The sequence below is a fragment of the Psittacula echo genome (genome assembly GCF_963264785.1).
Source record: "Psittacula echo genome assembly, chromosome: 7".
Classification (NCBI taxonomy): domain Eukaryota; kingdom Metazoa; phylum Chordata; class Aves; order Psittaciformes; family Psittacidae; genus Psittacula; species Psittacula echo.
The window spans coordinates 50,215,164-50,237,107 of record NC_137740.1 but is presented as its reverse complement, the minus strand read 5'-3'; the positions used below and the strand labels follow the sequence as shown (position 1 = coordinate 50,237,107).

Below are 21,944 nucleotides of genomic sequence, written 5' to 3'. Positions count from 1 at the left end.
AAAGATTATAGTAACTTACTTCTGCAAAAAGCTAGAAAAGTTCTTTCACTCATGCCCTTTTGGGGGAAAGTTGAAGTCTTCTTTAAAAATGTACTAAATCTTCCAGTATTTCAGTTTTCTTCTTCAAATTATAAGAATGTACATTGCCTACCCATATAAATCACAAAATCCCCTGCAAATTCTGCTTCACTGTATTAGATGTATTTTGTTATGGGTAATGGTTGTACTTGATGGTATTAAAAGGTCTTTTCCAACCTAGTTGATTCTATGAAAATACAATAATTAACCTTGATAATCAGACCTGAAACCCAAGAGCTAAACACAAAAGGGGGCATTTCAGATTTTTTGCTGAACAGCTGCATTTGCCTGGGCAAGAAAGAAATAAATGAGTTCTTGACCAATTTAACATTTGTGACAATCTGTTTACTCAACCTCAAATATTTTTGTTAAGCAGCACATGTTTATTCTGTAAATGCAACTATTTTCTAATACTCTTCTCGTGTGCATTAATGTTCCTATCTGTTCACACAATCATCCTTCTCTTTCCAAAAACGTGATTATTCAAAACATTCACTGTAAAATTTGCTCAAGAGATATCTGAGGGGTGGAGGAGGCATTACAAACCTCAGTGAGTACAGTGAGTTCATAAGATCTTCTTTACCCTACTCCTGTTAAGCGACTGCTACAAGTAAGTAACTCATTTGGAAAAAGATGACAAGAACAGTTTTCAGGTTGGATTAATTATGTGGAGTTACTCAGCAGTCCTCATGCAGCCAACAGGGTTTATACTGCTACAGAGCTAATTCCTGATTGTATGAACTGACTTCTATACCATCCTATAAGCAGTCCTGTGTTATTTTTCTTGTAAGCCAGCATGGCACAATTTTTCACCTGTTCCAGCTATTAAGGGGACTTTCAAGGGCTTAAAAGAAAGATGCTTCAAAGTATTTTTCTTCTTAAAATACCAATTTCTTTTTGGCTGGATGGTTGCACTCAGAGTTGCAGTCAATGGCTTGATGTCCAAGTGGAGACCAGTGATGGGTGGTGTTCCTCAGGGGTCGGTATAGGGACCAGTGCTGTTCAACATCTTTGCCAGTGACATGGACAGTGAGATTGATGCACCCTCAGCAAGTATGCTGATGACTGCAAGGTGTGTGGTGTGACTGACATGCTGGAGGGAAAGGATGCCATCCAGAGACCTGGACAGGCTGGAGAAGTGGGACCATGCAAACCTCACGAAGTTCAACAAGGCCAAGTGCAAGGTCCTGCACCTGGGTTGGGAAAATACCAAACAAAACACAGGCTGGGCAGAGACTGGATGGAGCAGCCCTGAGGGGGTGTTGGTTGACGAGAAGCTCCCCATGACCCATCAGTGTGCACCTGAGCCCAGAAACCACCCATGCTCCGTGCTGCATTCCCAGCAGTGTGACCAGCAGGTCGAGGGAGGGGATTCTTCCCCTCTGCTGTGCTTTGGGGAGACCACCACATGCCCCCCCCCCCCCAGTCCTGCAACCAGCTCTGGGGGCAAAAACCCAAGAGGGATGTGGAGCTGCTGGAGCAAGGTCAAAGGAGGCCACAGAGATGCTGAGAGGGCTGGAGCAGCTCTGCCCTGGAGACAGGCTGTTAGGTCTGGGCTTGTTCAGCCTGGAGAAGAGAAGGCTCCAGGGAGACCTTAGAGCAGCTCCAGTGCCTACAGGGGCTACAAGAAATCTGGAGAGGGGCTTTTGACAAGGGCCTGTCGTGACAGGACAAGGGGAAATGGCTTTAACCTGACAGGGGAGATTGAGATTAGATGTAAGGAAGAGATCCTTCCCTGTGAGGTTGCTGAGGCGCTGGCACAGGGTGCCCAGAAAAGCTGTGGCTGCCCCATCCCTGGCAGTGTTCAAGGCCAGGCTGGATGGGGCTTGGAGCAATGTGCTTTAGTGGAAAGTGTCCCTGCCTGTGACAGGGGAGTTGGAACTGGATGAGCTTTAAGGTCCCTTCCAACCCAAATAATCTCGTAATTCTTTTTCCAGTATTAGCTACAGATCTGAACTTCCACAGTCCAGTGTAGGACTTTGTCTTTAGGTTTTCTTTAAACAATTCTATAACTATAAGCAGCTGAGTTACATTTGTATATCACACTAACTCTGCAGTTTTCAGTCTTTCAAAAGAAATGCAATTGGGTGGCTGTACATAAAGAATACTTAAGTTAGAGAAAAAAATAGCTTTAATGAAGGAATAATTCAGAGTTCCAGAAGACTCATAGTAAGTGATAAGGAAGGAAGAAATTTGAGGTAAGTGCTTAAAAATTCATAAATTTTAGACACATTTCATTTGTTAGTCTGGGAGATAAATATGATGTATGATCTTCTAGTTTCAAACTGTTTCTACAAGGGAAAAATGCTGTCTTTGAAAAAGGGAAAAGTCTGATTTCCTATACCAAATTATTTTGATGCAGTTACTGTATAAGTCATGGGTACAGTAGCCACCAAAGAAACACAACAATAAAAAAAACAAACAGTGGTTTATAGAAACATGGTTGGGGAGAAGGGGGAAGAAACAGAACCCTCTGTGTTTGGAGTGGGTTTACTGCTGGTTTTAAATTAGTTTTTCCATATCAATGGCATTGCATTACATAGCTATAATGCACATGTATCTGGAGAAACCTGTAACTGGTACAGCTCAACTGAGAAGAGCATTTGATTTCCTCTCAACCTACAGCCTTCCAAAATTTGTACTGACAACAGTGAGGACTGACACTTGCCCGCACTGTTGACTTCATTTAGAAGCCAAAGGTATAAACACACACACTAGAAATAAAGCACTTATTCACATATTTCATTTTACTGTGTGAACCCCAATGAATCTGTCAGCAAACCCAGAGCAATAACAGTTAAGTCATTACTGTCCTAATGTTCCTGCCACAAAAGGCGGTATCATCTTTCACAGCTTCTTATATGCTAAAACCACAAGTTACATAAAGAACATGTATTCTCTTTCTTACTTTGCAGCAATGTGAGAAGATCTGACATATGTATTCTTGGGTATATCGAGACCTACTGAGCAGTGCCATGAGGTGGGAGATAACTGTAGCATCCTGGAAACAAATGAGAAAACAAAAAAGTATTAACACTGTATTTCAACATAGTTTCTTCACAGTTTGCTACTTTAAAAGAGTACTCTTGATTCTGCATTCAATTTTCTCCCTTCCATTTGCGAGGGTGCAGGACAAGACCATTAAAATAGTACAGGAGAGACTTCAAGGCATGAGTGACAGCCCTGAACTAAGTCCTCATGCAAAACATAACGGGCCAATGCAAGTTAGGCATAAAACTTCTGGGATTTGTCTCCAGATTCTTTCCTTCATAAGACAATGAAAGAATGGGGGAAAGCCCCAAAAACATACTGACTGCCAATATGGTTACTGAAAACAATTACTTCAGGAGTTGTTAGCATTTTCTCAGTACAAGTGTGATTTACTCACCCTTCGTTTCATGTCCAAATAGAAGAAAGCAGGGAGAGGAACAAGGTACCAGACTGAACAATGTACAGTCCACCATAAATTCTGTGGCACTCACTTTCTAACTGAATCACATGATTCACTGACTGACTTTAAGTCAAACATACACAATAGGGGATATTAGCATGTGTGACACTAATTTCAAATATATCAGCTAAAGAAAATCATTATACTAAAGTTCCCTTCTGAAAACACATCCAGTTACTTAAGCTCTGTGGTATATCATGAAATTTTAAAGCTTTTAGTTACTTTTACCAGTACATCCTGGTAAAATGACAGCAACTGGAATGGTGTTAAAAGAAATACTAGTCATTTTAGTTTGGAGTAATGGTTAACTAAATTACTCCTATGAGAGAAAGGGTGAAAGGGTGTTGAACGGAAGAGTTGTACGACTGTATGAGTCTTCCTTTACAAAGGACCTGTGCTATATTTTCCCTACACAAGCAAATCATACTCTTTGTTTTACCTGCAGAATGATGAATTGCAACCCTCAGACTAGGGAGAGGTGGATTAAAATTAGAGCAAAATCTTCATGCTCTTCAGCTGCTTTTACAGTAAGGAAAGTAGCACCAGCCTGTTTTCATGACTACAGCTTCAGAGCTATACAGCTGTTTATGACAAGTTTTATTTCTCAATTACTTGGGAAATTCCTAACCACACTTTTTTATATTAGCAAAATGAACATGTGTAAGTCTCTCTTTTTTTTGTATACATTTTGAGGTCAGGCTAAGCTCTGCAGAATTTTTAAATATTTATATAAATATATGCCGTGGTTTAAGCCCAGGCCGTAAATCAGAACCACGCAGTCTACTTCCCTCCCACACCTTTCTTCCCTCCGCTCCTGGAGGGACGGGGAGGGGAATCAAAAGAACGCAACTCCCACGGGTTGAGATAAGAACAGTTTAATAACTAAGGTATAACACAAATCACTACTGCTACCGCCAATAATAATAATGTTAAAGTAAATAACAAGGGAAGAGAATACAACCGCTCACCAACCGGTACCTTGACCCCACCCCAGCAGAGTTCCAGCCCTTCCAGGAACTCTTAGTTCTACATCCTGGGCATGACGTGCTGTGGTATGGAATACCTCTTTGGCTAGTTTGGGTCAGGTGTCCTGTCCCTGCTTCCTCCCAGCTTCCCCTCCTCCCTGGCAGAGCATGAGACTCACAAAGTCCTTGGTCAGAGTAAACATTCTGACCAGCAACTGAAAACATTGGCTTTATCAGTATTATTCCCAGGCCGAAAGTCAAAACCACAGCGCTGCACCAGCTACTAAGGAGAAAAACTGACTGCTGCTGCATCCAGGACAATATATAATTTACCAGCTTATTTTAGAAATCTTTGCTGTCAACAATCAGGCCTTCTTATTCTCCACCGAAAACAATAGACCTACAGAGCCAAAAAACACAAAACCAACTTGTTTCTACTGCTTGTTTCTCAATAACTGGAAAGGATCAATATGCAAAAGCCTCATTTGCCATTTCAACATCTTACAGAGAGATGTCCTGGAGTTCTTCCATGTCCATGAGCCATATATCCATTGCACACTTATGTGCACAGGAAAAGCAAGGGACAAACTATTCTAAGCAGTATTCTTATTGTCTGGTTAACAGTAGCGCCATCGTACCTTCTACCTTTACACATGGCATATATACAAATGCATCTATTTCTCTGGTTTCATTGCAACTTCAGAACCCAAACGCCTGCAGGGAATTGGTTTGGTTGCAGGGCAATAGTGAACACTAAATCTAAAAGCATGTTGTAATAGCACTGATGGTCACAACCACAATGTGGTGACTCCTGACTCCCTCTGACAGAAGTAAGCCTGCAGTGGTGTGTAAACTAAGCGGGTACTGTGTTTAGGGCATATGCCAAGCAGAACAGGAAACTTCCATAAAAAACAAACAGAAACAGCTAAAAAGCCAACCTTGGTGTCAAGAAAGACATGGCACAAAGTCACAGTAGGTCCTAAGACTTCAAAGTGTCAAAGTTACATCAAAACAAGCTGACAACGTACCCAGGATTCCTCAGAGGTTTAACACATTGAACCCATTAAAACAGATTCTTGTCATCTTCTGTAAATCTCTGGCAGCTGAAGATATCAAGCCACAGCACTGTTCAATATGTATGTATCTATATGTATACATATATACAATATGTATATATGTATGTACAGCATACATATATATATGTATATGCTAAGCAGCTTATCAATGGTAAAGTGCATCTTACACAAAACAATCAAGAAGGCAGGAGGAAAAGAGACACCTCAGGATTCAGAGGCAGTAAAACTTTAAAAAAGGAGCTTCAAAATACAAGATGCAAGACCTGACATCTGCAGGGAAATCACTGGTTATTGTCATATGGCTTATTTAAAAAGGTGCAACTACAAGGATGAAAATGTTGGTCTAAGTTCTTCTCAGTTTTGGGAAAGTGGAGTGTCTGCCCTAAATTTTTGATTAGGCCCATAATTACTTCTTTAATTGAGATGAATTTCTCAAACGGTGCCTTGTGGAACACAGTTTACAGCAGTGGGAGCTGTGGCTATACCTTCCAAGAAACAGGAAAGGCACCTCTTCTTTTCAAGGGATCTTCATTCATTACTGTTCAAAGCACGGGTTTGGGTATTTCCACAAGAGAAGCAAAAAAGAAGCTAACACACAGAAATTTTAAGCACGGCCATAAAATACTTAATGTTCAGGTGTCCAACTGGAATGGGAGATTGGAAAATGGGTATTACACTTGAAACTAAACATGGCACCCTCACTAGATGATCCTTTCCTGTAGCTATGATTAAGGGACATCATGTTTGCCTGAATAAGGAACGGAGTAGCAGAATTCTGATGTCACTGCTATGCAGCAGAGAAATAAAAGGGTGAAAGAGAAAATTCATTATCTTAGTCATGTAGTTCCCACAATGTTAGTGGTAATTTATATGATAATAGTGGTTCTTCCACATTTCTGTACATGCTCTTCCACTTCCTCTCCCTTCCAGATATCAAATCTCTCCTCCAAATAGGGAGGAATGAACAGTCTCATTAAGCACTGATTCCTAGGAAGAGATATAGATTGTTAATGGAGACAATCATCTTAAGCCCTGACTTTGTACGCTTGAGTGCAGGAAGCAGATGCCCCTGCAATTATAAGCTCTTTAGGAGCCAACTTGGGGGAATCTGGGAACATACAGTGGAATCAAAGGAAGGAACTGAGAAACAAAGAGGAAACTCTCATATCACTCATAAGAGTTGCCTTCAGCAGTCATACATTCAATTTGCAGATGGCTTCCTTGCTGAACAATCAAAAAAACAATTGGAAAAAGGCAACGAACAGCAGAGGACAAAGCTGGCTGATTATCTACACATACTAAATACATGGGTAAACTCTGAAGAGCTGCAGAAGGACTTCATGAGATGGACTACCTAGCAGATGAAATTCAGAATAGGTGTATGGTAAAATTGAGTCCATAGAAAACAAGTTTACATACCTATTTCTGCAATGAAAATGTAAGAAATCATTAGAAAAGAAACAGAGAACAAAGCCATCATTACAGTACTACATAACAACTAGACAAAATCATGAGGAAGATCTGTTGAGGGCTATTAATACACAAAAATTGTCTCTAGTAATGACAGAGACACCTGAACCACAGAGAAAGTACAAAATCAGAGGCCAGCTTCACTACAAGCATCAGCTCTTCCTCAGCAAGCAACAGTCATTCCTTTGAGTGGTGGGAATAGAGCGGTTAGCATTATGGGCTTCCAATTACCCTCAGAAATTGAACCTATTAACTGACATCCAGCCAGCAGACTGCTGCATTGCTACCCTTTTCCTAACAGAGATTGCTGGTACAGTACAGTTCACATGCCAGAGCTTGCCTCATCCCTTACACTGGGTCAAAAGAGAAGGGAAAAGTGCAAATCCTTTTTTCCCCTCCTTCCAATTAAGAGATACTAAGTTTCACCAAGGCCTTTTGTGTCTATGCTGCTAAAAGACAGCCCTACGTTCACTGGCTTTGTCCAGTCACCTTAACAAGGTCAGCACCAACAGCCCTATTGCTCACACACTCCAAGCTGAATTTAAGATTATGAGTTCAGTTGCTCATAAGAGCAATTGTGGAGGACATTTTCTATATTCCTGTCAGTTAAATGTAAATCACACATACATTAATGGAAAGCACAGAAGTGTTGAAGGTGAATCTTTTCCACATCAAGTGCACAAACTAAGCAAGCACCCTCACAGCTGAAGTGGGAAGATAGCATCAAGTAATATTTTAAATTTCAGAAACTAACTTTAGCCAATATAACTGTCATAATGGTATCTGTAAATACCATTTAGAAACAAGTTTTTACTCATTAAGATTGCACACAAGCCTGAAAACTTTGGTGTGCTACCTTGTTGACCATCTCATATCAAATATTGCTACAAATGTTGGCGAGCCCGGGCCTAAAACGCAGATGAGAAAGACTAACACTGTTGGTCAAATAAGTCTTCATTACTACTGCAGACAGCAAGATCTTTCACTCACAAATTTACAGGTTTTAAAAGGACAATCATCTTGCAACTTACTGTATACAACAGATCTTCTGGAGTTACAGGGCTAATGAAAATAGTACGAAGACATCGCAGGCAAGCTTCAATAAACTTCAAATCTGACGACAGCAATCCTACAAATACAAACAAAAGCTACTATTCAGCTTCATTATCTTCGTTAATTTGAGTACTTCAGGAACATTCATTAACATAGATCCATTAAGGGGAAAGTACCTTGCAATAAGGCTGGGATAATATGGCAGTCTAGTAGGGATTTGACATTATTCTCTGTACCCATTGCGAGGCTTCCAAGGACCACGGCACATTCTGTTCTCAGTTCTGTGCTGGAGGTTTCTTGCTGAAGTAAATACAGCAACCTGGAAATAGAATTATTTATAGAGGAAAATTCAGATTAAAGAGAACTTCTATATACAGTAAAAAAAAATAATCTGAATCCTGCTATGTAAAAAAGATGAAGGCTGAACTAAAGAGCGAGATGAACACTTTAGTCATGAGAACCTTTTTACACTGTGTGCTCCTACACAGGTTTTACTTACTGTTATGGTACAGATACACCACACTGGTGGTTCGGGTTTTTTTGTCCCCTAAAAAATGCAGTGTCACAGTACTGATATCCGGGATGACGTCTTTCAGGATACCAGAAGACCCCAAATTTCAATTAAAGGAAACAAATCTCCAGTTTGACGTCAATGGGAAAGGGAACCTCATGAATCTCCCCTAACACCTAGGGACATTATTGCCACTACTGTGATGATGATCTTTGGCAGTGATTTCTTCTGGGTCAAGGTTGCAAATTAAATGCCATCATTAAGCACAAGCATGGGGGCTGAGAGTAATCTGAGTTTTGAACACTGAGGAATGATCATATAGAACATAAAGAAAGCACAGTAAAGTTTTATATGCAGGAAGGCAGCTGAATTATAGCTAAACAAGATCAATTGAAGCTTAAAATACATCTTGCCAAACTCATACTTTGGGTCTCAACCAATTTGGATTCTTCATACAGCATCAAGATAGCTAGAAGCCCCTTTGAACATACTTCAGATTACATGCGTAGCACCTGAGTCACAGCAGAGGTCCCCAACCACTTTCAGTCTAAATCTGAGTCATATAGAAAGTGACCAGATTCCTACTTTACATCAGCAGAGAAGATAATCACTTAAAGATTCACATGGTTTACAAGCTGAAGATGAAAAGTGTTTAACTAAGGGCATTCACATTATGTACAAGTCTGAACAAAACCAAAAGAGGTAAGATGACTTAAGTGGACACAGAGATATAATTCTCTCTATATATGTAACATACACAGTCACTTTTCTAGATTCACTGAGCTAAGACAGAAATATTCTCAATTTAGTAACACACTACCCTATCTAGTTTCAAAAGGTCTCCCGTAAAGCCAGGCTGTACATAAAGCCCTTCCCTAGGAGCAAAAAGGAGCCATTGCTGAAAGGGAGAGTAGTAGTTACTGAGGTTGACAGATCCCTGAACAAAATACCCAAAAAGCTGACTTCCTAAATCAAAGGCAAGGAAAAAAGTACTCAGAAACACAAAACCAAAATGCATTTACATGGGAATGGAAAAGGCCAACCAAGGGAAGAGCAAGCAGCCCCACAACAGACAGTAACACAGAAGAGTATCTTTAACACACATTCCAAGTGTTTCCCACTTATGTAAGGCAAAAATTGCTTCCACCACGTTTGAAATCTAAAGTGAAAAGCCACAGACATAACTATGGCATGCCACTGGAAGAAAGGCATGAGATCAAAGGTCTCCTCAATACCTATAAGCAGCACATTCATTACATAAAATTCATTCTATCCAAGGCAGCAGATAATTTCCCAGTCTCTTGCAGAAGGAGAACAGCAAAATAATCCTCCACTATTCCCTAAGAATCTATTTGGATGAAAAATTCTGTGATTGCGAACCTGCTTTGCTAAACACAGGTTTGACAGCATTCAGGAAGCAGAGGTACACTAGTATCACTCAAAGCATATGTGTACCCTTTTTGATTTCACGGTGGAAAAAAGCTCCAAAACATGAACACATACTAAGAAGATGAAATACAGTTTCTTCCCAAACACAAACAAAGCAATTGAAATGTGGCACAAAATTAATGTGTGAGATGCAAGCTACCCCAAAAGCACAGACATCTTTTCTCTTTTCAACTTTCTTCATATTCAAAGGTTCAGACTGGCATACGTTCAGAATGGCATAGATTTCCAGAATCATTGCTGTTTTCTTTAATCCACTTCCTCCAAAAAACTTACCAAAGGCACCCAGGTTCTTTGTCCCTTCCCATCTGTTTATCTGAAATGCCACTTATTCCTGATATTTAGAAATCTCTCCTAATTTTTTGTAGAAAGCGATTCCTTGACTAATTTACATCCATTTCATATTGCATGGATATTATCCTTTAATTTGTGTATTTCTTCTCATTTTTTATTGACATAATGGTCCTGAGACACTTTGGCCCAGAGTGCCCACATGGCTCAGTGGAGCTGGTCTGCTCTTCGTTCTTCACTATACCGTTGCCTGTAATACTGACAGAGCAAGGCATGTAAAGAAGGCTCAGATTATCAGCTGTTCACAAGTTATTTGTACAAACGAACAATTAACCGCACCTGTATAATCACCTTCTGGAAAACGAACAAAAATTGTACTTATGGCAACTAAATTACATGTTTCTAAAGCTACAAATTCCGATATGTATCCTTTGAACTATCAACTGCACTATGTTCAGGGTAAAGATTAGCGCTGCTTCTGAAAGGCTACAAAATAAGTGAAATACATAGTCAATGTTATGCAAAATCATCACAAAGGAAAAAAAGCATTCAACTTCTAATCCAAATAGGACAGAATAACCCTGCATTACTGTTACTTCTTCATAGACAGCTGGTTTTGTTCTCTGCCCTCTAGATCAGGTAAGGATACGCAGGAAGCAGAAACTTTTTTGATCATGTACAAATACAGTGTGAGTGATCCTGGCTAAAATTCATCCTTGAAAAGATGTTGTATTTTTTTCTGGACACTGAGCTATATGGAAAGTGCTCTCTCACCAACCACTCTAACTCTGTCTGACATTTCCCAATTATCAAAAAAACCCCATTAATGTAGAAAATAATTTGACACGAATTACCATGAGCAGATGAATTCATTTACTGGAGTAACCTGTACAGCTGTTCTAACACCAAAGACTTGACATTTCTTGACCCTTCTAACTTACACACATACATTTTGTAAGCTAATGTTGCAGAACACTTTTCAACACATCCTATTCTAACTCTACTACTAGAAACAGTTATGTATCTTCTGTAATCTTTATCACTTTATTTCACCATAAAATTTAAACACACACACCCACCCTTCCCCCCCAATTTAAAAAGTAAGCTGGAAGATTCAACTTTAAATAATTGGCAATTTAGAAAACTTCAATAAATAACCTGTTCCTTGTATCCAGAAATGTTCAAAGAACCATAGAATTATTTAGGTTAGAAAGAACATTTAAGAGAGTCCAATCACTAACCCAGCTCTGCCAAGTCCATCACTAAACCATGCCCTTAAATGCCACATCTAAATGTCTTTTAAATATCTCCAGGAGTGGTGACTCCACCACTTCCCTAGGCAGCCTGTTTCAATGCTTAATAACCTTTCAATGATGGAATTTTTCAGTCTGAACCTCCCCTGGCACAGCTTGAGGCCATTATCTCTTGTCCTACCACTTGTTACTTGGGAGAACAGACTAACCCCCACCTCACTACAACCTCCTTTCAGGTATTTGTAGGGAGCGATAAGGTCCCCCCTGAGCCTTCTCTTATACAGACTAAATCAGTTCCAGTTCCCTCAGCCACCTCACATAAGACATGTTCCAGGGCCTTCACCAGCTTTGTTGCCATCCCTCGGCCATGCTCCAGCACCTCAATGCTATGTCCTAAAACACTTAAAGTATTCTGACGAAGTCGAAAAGCACCCTAAATTCTGAAGGATGCTCTCTTCCAAGAAATTAATTGCTACTTTCTTTTCTATTAACACTCTGCACTTGGAACAGATGTTACAGCTATAATGTTAAAGAGTGAAAATGAAACATGCTGACTATAATCTATAGGCTTTCTGTGTGTCTAAAATAGAAATCCTTAACTAAGCTTTGTAATAAGCTAAGATGAAAATTTAAGTTCAGATTTTACATACAATACATTTTTGAACTATTAATAAGATCCTATTCTAGATCTTCAAAATATGCTTGTGCTTCAGATTAGGTTTTCCACAGAGCTAGATACCCATATTATAACATTTTCTGTCTCTTTTAAAATGAGAGCACTGACAGCAAGTAACATTGAAAACTAAGTAGTTAAATGGCAAACCGTAAAACTACAAAAAGTTTAGTGAAAAGAACTCATATAATTCATAAAGATGACACTATCCATTAATAAACTACTGTTAAACATTAAAGACAAAGACCACATCCTTCTATTGTCAAAAGGAACACAGGGATAGCACACTAACGTACATCCTGGACTGGTCTGGGGTTTCCAAGGGTCTAACAAAGACAAATTCAGCAAAGATGTTTGTAATTCATTCCACCAATGTCAATATTAAGAAGTTAAAAAGGTAAAAAAATGGCACGTTCACGCAAGGGATAAGAGGAAAAGTCATCATTTGGATTTTTGAAATGTAAAAGATATTACTAAGGTAATTGTCCACATTTTTTAAGAACATGATGCCCCTGCTTATCCTGGATCTCTTATCTTCAGCATTGCTCCTTAATCAGCCAGACTTCTACCAAACCTGCAGAAATACTGGAACAAGGCTCTGCTAGAACCACCATTGCTCACTTTTGTAGAGTCTGAGTGTTTCAGGAGGAATCAAAAAAACAGGTATTATAAAATAGCAAAAAGGTACTCATGCTCTTGTTGACTCAGTTTTCAGCCTGTGATCCCACAGTAAAGCTCATTACAATGAGACACAAAATGAAATAAAGTTAATGGAAAGATCTTGCAACATCTTCATTAACATTAATCCAATATTTGAGGCTAAGTAGTTTAAAACACAGTATTTGGACTTTTGCAACCTTCTAGAAGGCTTCCCTATGCTATTTTCTTCTACTGCTGATGTAGAATACAATTTCTTCCATTTGTCCCTGCAATTCTAATAGCAATTAACTAATTAAGGCTTTTTTCTCAGATGTCAGTAATGGTATCCAGGCAATTGTATCTAAATGAGGTAGGGCAGTAAATCCATACAGAGAGACAATTCTATTAACTCCATGAATGCTTAGAAACCAAAACCAAGGTCAGCTGGGCGCATGATGTATTCTGAACAAGTGACTGGGATTCATCTAGGAAAAGCACGAAGTATTCTAGGCGAAGTAGAAAACTTTCAAGGAAGGTAGCTGCTGCAAAAATGGGAACTATCATGGCTTGTCAAGGAAGACAAACAGTTCAAATTTGCCTTTCTTTTTAAGGCTGAGATGGATTTGGTGCATCCAAGTTGTGCACTGTAAGATAAGACTCGTATGATTTAAACCTCATCAGTCCAGTATGAACACAGACCTCACAGTTAGCTAAAAATAGCAGAAATTTATTCTTTGACATTCCATCCCACTTACAAGTTGTCACAAAAATCTCTGCAGCTCTTAAAACACCTGGGAAGGAGACAAAACTCAGCACTTCATCAAGCCCCATAATCAAGGAAAAAGAGCTCAGGGCTACAGTTGCAAGTTACAGTACCATGAGTCTTGAGATACCTTATATCAAAGTATATGAATAAATAAGAGCTGTAATTAAAATTACAATTATCTGAATATTTATTAATAGTACCCCCACAAAACAGATGAATGCACTATATGCTGGAATGGTCATGATTTCTTCTTATTCTGCCCTGGAAGATGCTTGTCTTTCAGTCCATTGCCAATAGGCCTGAAAAATATACAATGGAAACATGCGAAGCATATACACATGAAAGTACTACTGAGACATATTCTTTTGTGTTAGCTTACAGAATATTGAATAACAAACAAGTTAATACATACAGAGGTTGACCTCTAAACACACTGGAAGCCCCAGTGAGCATTGATCACAAACTGTGAAGTATTAGAATAGGTCAAACAGGATAGGACAATTTACAGACTTTATTAAAACTGCCCATTTAAATGCATCTTAAGCATTGGTTTTCAAACAGTATACCCAGAAGCAATCACTGGCCACAGAATTTTTCCATGCAAGAACTAAGTATCATTTTGAAAGTACACAGATTAATTTCTGTAAAATATCAAGTGACAAACAATGTTATGGATTCTTACACATTAGGACTCAAAAATGAGTGATTTTTATGACTGTTAGTCAAACAAATGTATCCCAAACTGAGATGTCACATTCTCACTTCTGGATGCAACAACTTAATTCAAAATCTCCAGAAGCTGGAGCCAAGGGGCCTGGGTTAACTCTACTACCAACCTACAAAGCAAAGATAACTGCTTCTGAAGAATTTCATACAAAGCAAACAGTACCTGTAATTTTTTTTTTTAAAGACAAATTAAAAAAACTAATGGTAGGACTCAGCTTTGAGCTATACTACTGAAAATGTTCTCACTACTTAAACATCTCTAAAGAAGACAGTAACACTAGCAGTCCCCTCCCACGTGGATTAGAGAGGAAAACACCCTTCTGCACTAACGCAAGCAGTATGGAAGAAAGTTGTAAAGAAATCTTTTTCCTTTAGGAACAAAACAAGGAGTCTCAGATTACAGCTCTAGTAATTTATTCTAATGCTTAATCTTATTTTTGTTCACTTAACTAAATCCAACGTTGGAGCAGTATAATATCTACCGAGCTGTCAGCTCAGTCTGAATTGAAGAAGAAACAAAACAACATGTAGGAGTAAATACAGACTATGATCCAAGTTTTTCCTCACCTTCTCTTTAATGATCAATTTCATTTGGAAGTAACTCTTGCTACTCTCCACTGAACTATTGCAGTCTGATTCACCTTTTTATAACACAAATGTTTTCATTCAGCATGTAACACTGCACCCCAAGGTGCTACCAGCTCTCTGAAGTTGTTCACATGCACACACTTTTAGAGTAACTTGAAGGATATTGAAGTTGATACAGTATGGCGTCTCCTTTCTGCTACTAGATAAAGAAAATCTCACATCCAAGTGCATTTACACTGTCTGTATGAGCTAAATTATTCTATTTCCACTTCCAAGAAAACTCTAGAAGCCATTTAGCAAAAACTAAAAACATCCTTTATTTGCAGCCATTTATACTAGAATATGTGGGATCAACACTTAGCCCTTGAAGGGCTTAAATTTCACTAACAATACTCAAAGCTTTTTAACTTACACAGTGAAGGACACTGATTCAGTTTAGTATTATTTTCAAGCGTGACACAGGCTCAAATACTTTACTACATCAGCTGCCTTCATCAAAGTAAGCCTATTTTTGAGATGATACAAGCTTTATAATAGGCATTATATAAAGCAACATCTTCATCCAGTCTTGCTTCAAGCATCCTACCACTCTGCTCAAGACTGATGTCTTGTAAGTTCACTGTTCATTCCATTTACCTTCGTAAGCCACCAACATGCAAACTTCATTCCAAGTCTTCCAGAAGTTACTGTTCAGAAATACTCTGTGTTAAAACATCAGTGAATCAACCAGCCTATGATCACTATCTGAAAAACTAATGCTCATTTAGACCAACCCATTTTAAAAGGCTTTTGAATGAGAACACTAAGGAGGATTAAAGCATAAAATACGCTGTTTTGACTTCCCATTCAGCCGCATTTTGAAATTCTTCACTGTATATAAAACAGCTACACTACACTTTCACTCTGATATCACCACCCTGCACATGAAAGCGGATGTAAAGAATATGGTTTTAATATTTTTTACAGATTTGATTCTCACAGCTCCTTAGGAACAGATACGAGATATCCTAAAACTACCTTTCATACGAGGTTTTCAAGCTCAAACCCCCCCAAAAAAACCCAAAACAAACCACACTTTAACAGGTGCCATTAGAAGTAGAGCTAATATTAACAACTTTTTTGCTAACAGAAAAGGCACTTAAGAGATAGAGGGCAGCTCAGCTTTTAAACAAAACCAGTTCTAATACAATTCTGCTGACTGCAAATATTTGCCTTGACTCACATGTACTTCATAGCTGAATTAGAATAGCTTGTTCTAGTTACACATAACCCTCATGGTGAGGGTTATTCCTCACAAAGAGACATATAATTATGTAAACAGGCTCTCACTTGCTTTGAAGAAAAAGCAGGGACAACCACAGGAAGCCTATTAGAGCCTCTGCTCTCCACTTCTTTCACCACTCTAAAAGCAAAGGAAGCCTTTAAAAATATCAGCATTACAGATGAAGCTCCTTCATGTAAGCACACAAACCACTAGTTTTGGGCACAGATCCCTACCTTATGGAGCACATGACACAAAAATTCCAATTTTAAAGTCAACTGCAGCCAAGAACAGGACAAGGTGTCAGGATAACAATGGCTCTTCAGCCTCAGAAGGATAGCCAAGGCCTTCGGACAGATCACTTTGTTAATGTGCATGACAAACTTAACAATACTATGTCCAAAAGTACTGAGTTCTTGACAACTGGTAACATGCCAGAGATCGTGAATGTCTGAAAAGATGCATGTAACTGATAACGAGTACAATTCTTTCTTACACCACCAGCAGTGGTCATGGAGGTCAAATTGACCTGAAGACCTCACAATTTCTGCAGTCAGCAAGTCAATTAGGTAGGAACTGAGGATCACAGAACCAGAGCTGTGAGGAATCTTGACAGATCCTCTAGTCACTAACCTTGCTCCAAGGCAGAATCATCAGTCATTAAACTGCTTGCAGTTACTGTCTTGCTTGTCAGTACTTCCATTGGTGGAGATTCACCACGCTGCCACCACCAGCAGCCTTTCAGCACTGCAAGGTGTAGGATGTACATACATTTCTCTACTACTATGGTGCAGTCTCGCTCTCTCTGTGCTCTTATGTCCATTTTTCTTTTTAACTTAACAGAACAATACTTTTTTGTGAAAGCTTTTGTTAAGTTTTTTTGTGATTACTGAGCTGAAGCAGTTTTCAGTGCAGCGACACAAACACCACCACAAGTGGTAGCAGGATGTCATCAGAAGCAGAGAGGGATGGTTCTGAGAAGAGACCTGTGAAATCAACTTGGCTTTCCACTTGCACCTTTACATAACACTGCCTAGGTCAGAGCCACCAAAGGCATCTTCATTAGCGTAACAAAGTCCTAATTCCAAGGCAACAGAAAGAGGAGATGTACAAAAGCTGAACTTCCACCAACAGAAGTTTTCACAAGAAAGGAATCGCTACCCAGCACTGAGAGATGAGGGACAGGATTACTTCAGAAATATTAGAGAAGATGCCAAAGCAAAAATAAACAAAAAAGCTCGAAACACAGGTATGAAGCTTGAAGGCTCATTTGAACCTAAGTCATCACCTCAACAGATAATGTTTAGAATGGAAGGTAGCATCAGGACAACAAAGTGCTAGCATGTTGCATATTAGGCAACCCTTGTCTAAGAAATAAATCCCCACCTGCAAAAAAACCCAACTCCATCTCATGTCCATGCTGTTATCCTAATGGTTTCCCACTGAAACAGAACAAATTGAAAAGGTGCCCACACTGGAAGGCAAGCTGGAGATCAGAAATGGAGTAGATCCTAGTATTTTCTTGCTTTGGACACAATCTTGCCAATAACTACTTTATAAAAGATGTAACAAGCTAGAAAGATCAAAATCATTAAGCACACGAGGTCTCTCTTCTGGAGAAGAGATGATACACAACACATTTTTCTGCAGTTAAGAGACATCTTGTGCCAAAACAATTCATATAATTATTATTGATAAACCAAAGGCTTTATTAAAACAATCAAACCAACTCTTTGTCAGAAATACTAGTTTACAGTTTTAAAATGTATTTGTTCCCTGCATTATCAACTGACCAAGGGAAACATAACAGATTCCTAGCCTTCTGCAAACTGCAGCTTCACTATCCTAAAAAGAGATTTTGATCCCTTTACTGGTAAGCACTTCAAATTTAGGAAAAAGAGTTATAACACCCAAATCTCACATGCAAATTTGGCATAGTTTTTTTTTGGCTGAAATTTATGCCTTTTTTTTTGTTCCTCCAAGCTTGAGTTCTGAACACTATCCACTCCTGTTAGAAACAAAGATCCTACCACACATTTAGACAAGTTATCTGGCATATCAAAGTCCAGCTTATCACCCAAAACACAACAAATAATACTATCAACAGCTTCATATCTGTCACTTCACTAACATTTTTAGAGCTGCTCTTTTTCTAGGCCTCAGACTAGAAATCTTTCTTCACGTCTGCAGGAGCCACTGCAGGCATGCTTCATCCCCTCAGGTTTAAGAATGCTTTGGGTTTATTCTCTCTTTAACAAAAGGTGTTGCACAGACACATTGACAGGAAGGAGTTGCCATTTCCTTTCCATAACAGGGGTTGATCCTTTATGATGAGGTTTCTTCTCTCTCCTCCATGTCATAAAAGTAACTGGCTGCTCCCTTTTCCTCATACAAAAGCATGTGGTGAATCTAGAAACCTCCCAAAGGTGCAGTTCTTCCTGTATTGAATAAAAATATATTTTTTTCTGTGTATATATATATATATATATACACACACATATTGTATTTTACTGTATTGAATCCTGGGTTTGTATGATCTGGCAAAACAGGCAACCCTGCAATATTATTCATAACTAATCAAGAAGAACAACACCCAGCTACTAAGGATTTGTTACCTGTTCAAAATTATTTATAATAGAAACTGAAAAATATAAATCATCAGATACAGAAATAGTCACCTGCAGACAATTTACCAGTCACTCAGATAACAGAGAATAAAAAAACCCAAAACCAAAACAACAAAAAAAACCCCAACCAAAACACAAGTTAAATATTTCTCATACCAGTTTCCACCATTCATCAGCCCTTCCCACTTCACAATAGCAGAACTTCTCCAACAGGAGAATTCTTTTTTGATGGACACCTTAAGACTGGAAAGCAGAAAACATTAAAAAAAAAAAACAACCTGCTGTCATTGCTAAACCTAATCACATCTGCCTACCAACCTAGACCTAGACTGTAGTGAAACCTGATGGCCAAATTTGTTCTCTGAAACTGTTCAGCAGTTTTACTGTCCCAGACACAAACAAGGAAAAAAACTTTCTTTACCCAAGTTCAGTATCAGGTTCATGGAGCAGTGCATACTTCCAAAGGTGGTTTAGCAAATCAGTCTAAAGCCATTTTGGGATAGGACTAGGTTCAATACTGCTCTGTCTAATCCTAACCAGACAGTAATTAAAGAGATTTGCATGACACCAAGCACAACATATATTTGCACAAATACATCTTTCATGCATAATCTTAGCATATAAAGTTATAAATTAAGAAATTAAAGCTTTCATTAAAATCATACCCTCACTCATATGGGGAGGCTTCCTTATACTAGCTAATAATGGATTTTAGAGCGCAATACTCTCAGGCAAGTATTAACACATTTTGTCGGTACAGGAGATGTTCTGTCAAGCAGATATTTGCAGTCCTACAAGTTAGAGGATGGCCAGTCCTTTAGGAGTAACATTATAATAAGATGCTAATTAAAACAACTTCTTGAGCAAATGCCTGAATTCAAGGCTAACCCTAAGGAAAAACTAGGCATATAAAGGCAGTTCTTCATTAAATCAGATTACAGAATCAAAGAGTAGATGATAATAGAAGTGATCTCTGGAGTTCATCTAGTTCAACCCTCTGCTCAAAGCAGGTTCAGCTAGAGTATTTGGCTAAGTATGCCAGCCATGAAGACAAGCTTTCCAGGACACGAAGTAACAGACATATTTTCTTTGTATTAAACTAAAATTGTACTTACTATACGCACAAGCCTCTTTATTCCTAAATACCCAAACACAGGGAGCTTCTTGCTTATCTCCTACTTAAACAGTAAGTTAATTGTTTAACTCATAACATTATCTGACATGTATCTGAGTAACTCCAAGAAAAGCTGAAAGCAATAGGGTGGTTTTTCACCCTGCACTCCTGCAATTCCTCTCACAACAGTCAGCATCCCAGCATTACAGTTTTACATTTGCAAGGGTGCTCTTCTGCTAAGCTCCATGCAGGATCAAGTATTAATATCATGGGTCATCTATGAATTTGTAATAACATGCATTTGAAGAATTGATTGGGATACTTGTGAGCTATGCAAAACCATCCTGCCTAAGTTTTCTTTTTAAGTCTCAAAACAAAAGTAACACACACACAAACATTTCAAATTATATTAGCGATATGCAAATTCCTCTACTTACTTATCAGCCCATCAGTTTTAAGTTTTCCAGATTTGCCAGCTAATAAAGGACACAAAAACTGTCTTTACAGATACTTTTGTATTTAATGTGGATACTAGCCTATATAAAATCCTTTTTCTTAGCTGACAGACTGGGATCTAACAGAACCTTCCAGTTAATACACATCTTATCATCTTAGTGGGTTTCACAGTTATCAAAGCAGCAGTCTTACTTTCTGTTAAACATTAAAAGAACACTGCCTGGAGGAATTTCAAAAGGAATGTCAAATTTCATGAATATCCACGTTGGTGTCTTCATGGCCCTAGAAACAATTTAAAACCCCAACAAATTTTTACTAGCTTTCACTGCCACACAACCTACCAGTACACTTTGCAGAACTCAAATTTCAAATGATGGAATGGGTAAGAGTTCATCAGCTGTTCTACATGTCATTTCAAATGTGCTCCAAATAAATAGATAGACAGACAGATAGATAGATAAGTAAATAATTGAATAAATGAACACCACAGCAACAGTTAAACAGAATCCCTAATAGATAACTTTGGGAAAGGCAAAAAATAACTGTACAAAGGTTTTGAGGTGCACCTACCTAGAGATAAGCCTTTAGCTTTTTGGGGAAGAAGTACACTACCATATTACAGCTCCAGACTTAAGGGCTTTATGTCTTAAGACTCTGAAGAACAATTAACTGGAAGTTAGAAAATCATTCTGTTAAATGACAAGAATGATTTAATGTTTTTGTTAAAGGACTTGGATGGTTAAGTTGAAGATCTGATTAAAAATCCTCTGTATTCATTTTGGAGCAAAGGAGTAACTGAAGCTCCTAACAAGAAACTAGCTCTGAAGTGAATTAGACTTTAAATATTAAACTCTCAGTAATAATTAGATAGTCAATAACTTGATTCAGCGAACATTTTTGACATAATAGCACAAGTGAGAGCTTTAACAGGCAACCACAACACACAGGAAGATAAAGCTTTGTTCTGATGACTGGAACTTAATACTGTCTTCTCTACGCTCTGCCATCCACCAGATGAAGGAAGAGAGGAAATATGTCACAAGCTTGAAAGGGACAACTGTTGACTGTGTAACAAACCACTGAATGCTGTCTCTTTCAGGGTACCAGAAAGTAGTCCGCAGACTTGCGAAACAGTTATCAAGAACTTACTCATATGTTAATTTCATGGAATGTTTTTCTTTTCCAATTCCACCTCTGTAAGCCAGAGGTTTTAGGCTGTTTACTGCAGAATTCAAAAGGGCTGCCGAGCGATAACTTTTGCCTACAACAGAACCTAAACTACTCACTAGCTCAGTGGCCTTAAAACGTAGCTGATGTGCAGTTCATTGGAAAGCTCATAAGGAAGGCCTCAAGGTACCACAGAGCAGGGAGGGAAAGACTACTTAGCTTCAGAAGTTATGTCAAAGAATGGTGAGACTTCTGGGAGGTCCTAGTAATCACTTCCATGAGTCTGTAGTTCCTTTTGTATTCTTCTATGCCTTAGGTGTTAGTAAGTCGCAA

General features: G+C 38.7%; 1 protein-coding gene across 11 annotated transcripts in view; it reads right to left on the bottom strand.

The window, feature by feature from the left end:
- ARMC8 (armadillo repeat containing 8) overlaps positions 1–21,944 on the bottom strand; it is a 69,879-nt gene that overhangs the window by 27,023 nt on the left and 20,912 nt on the right. For 10 of the 11 annotated variants that reach the window (XM_080622907.1, XM_080622904.1, XM_080622901.1 and 7 more), the window contains 3 exons: positions 8,270–8,412; positions 8,072–8,169; positions 2,987–3,079 (listed from right to left, as the gene is read on the bottom strand). In XM_080622907.1, the coding sequence (XP_080479033.1) occupies positions 2,987–3,079; positions 8,072–8,169; positions 8,270–8,412 (334 nt within the window). Of the gene's footprint in view, positions 1–2,986; positions 3,080–8,071; positions 8,170–8,269; positions 8,413–13,872; positions 13,972–21,944 lie in introns of all 11 variants that reach the window. The other variant, XM_080622903.1, reaches the window with a different exon arrangement.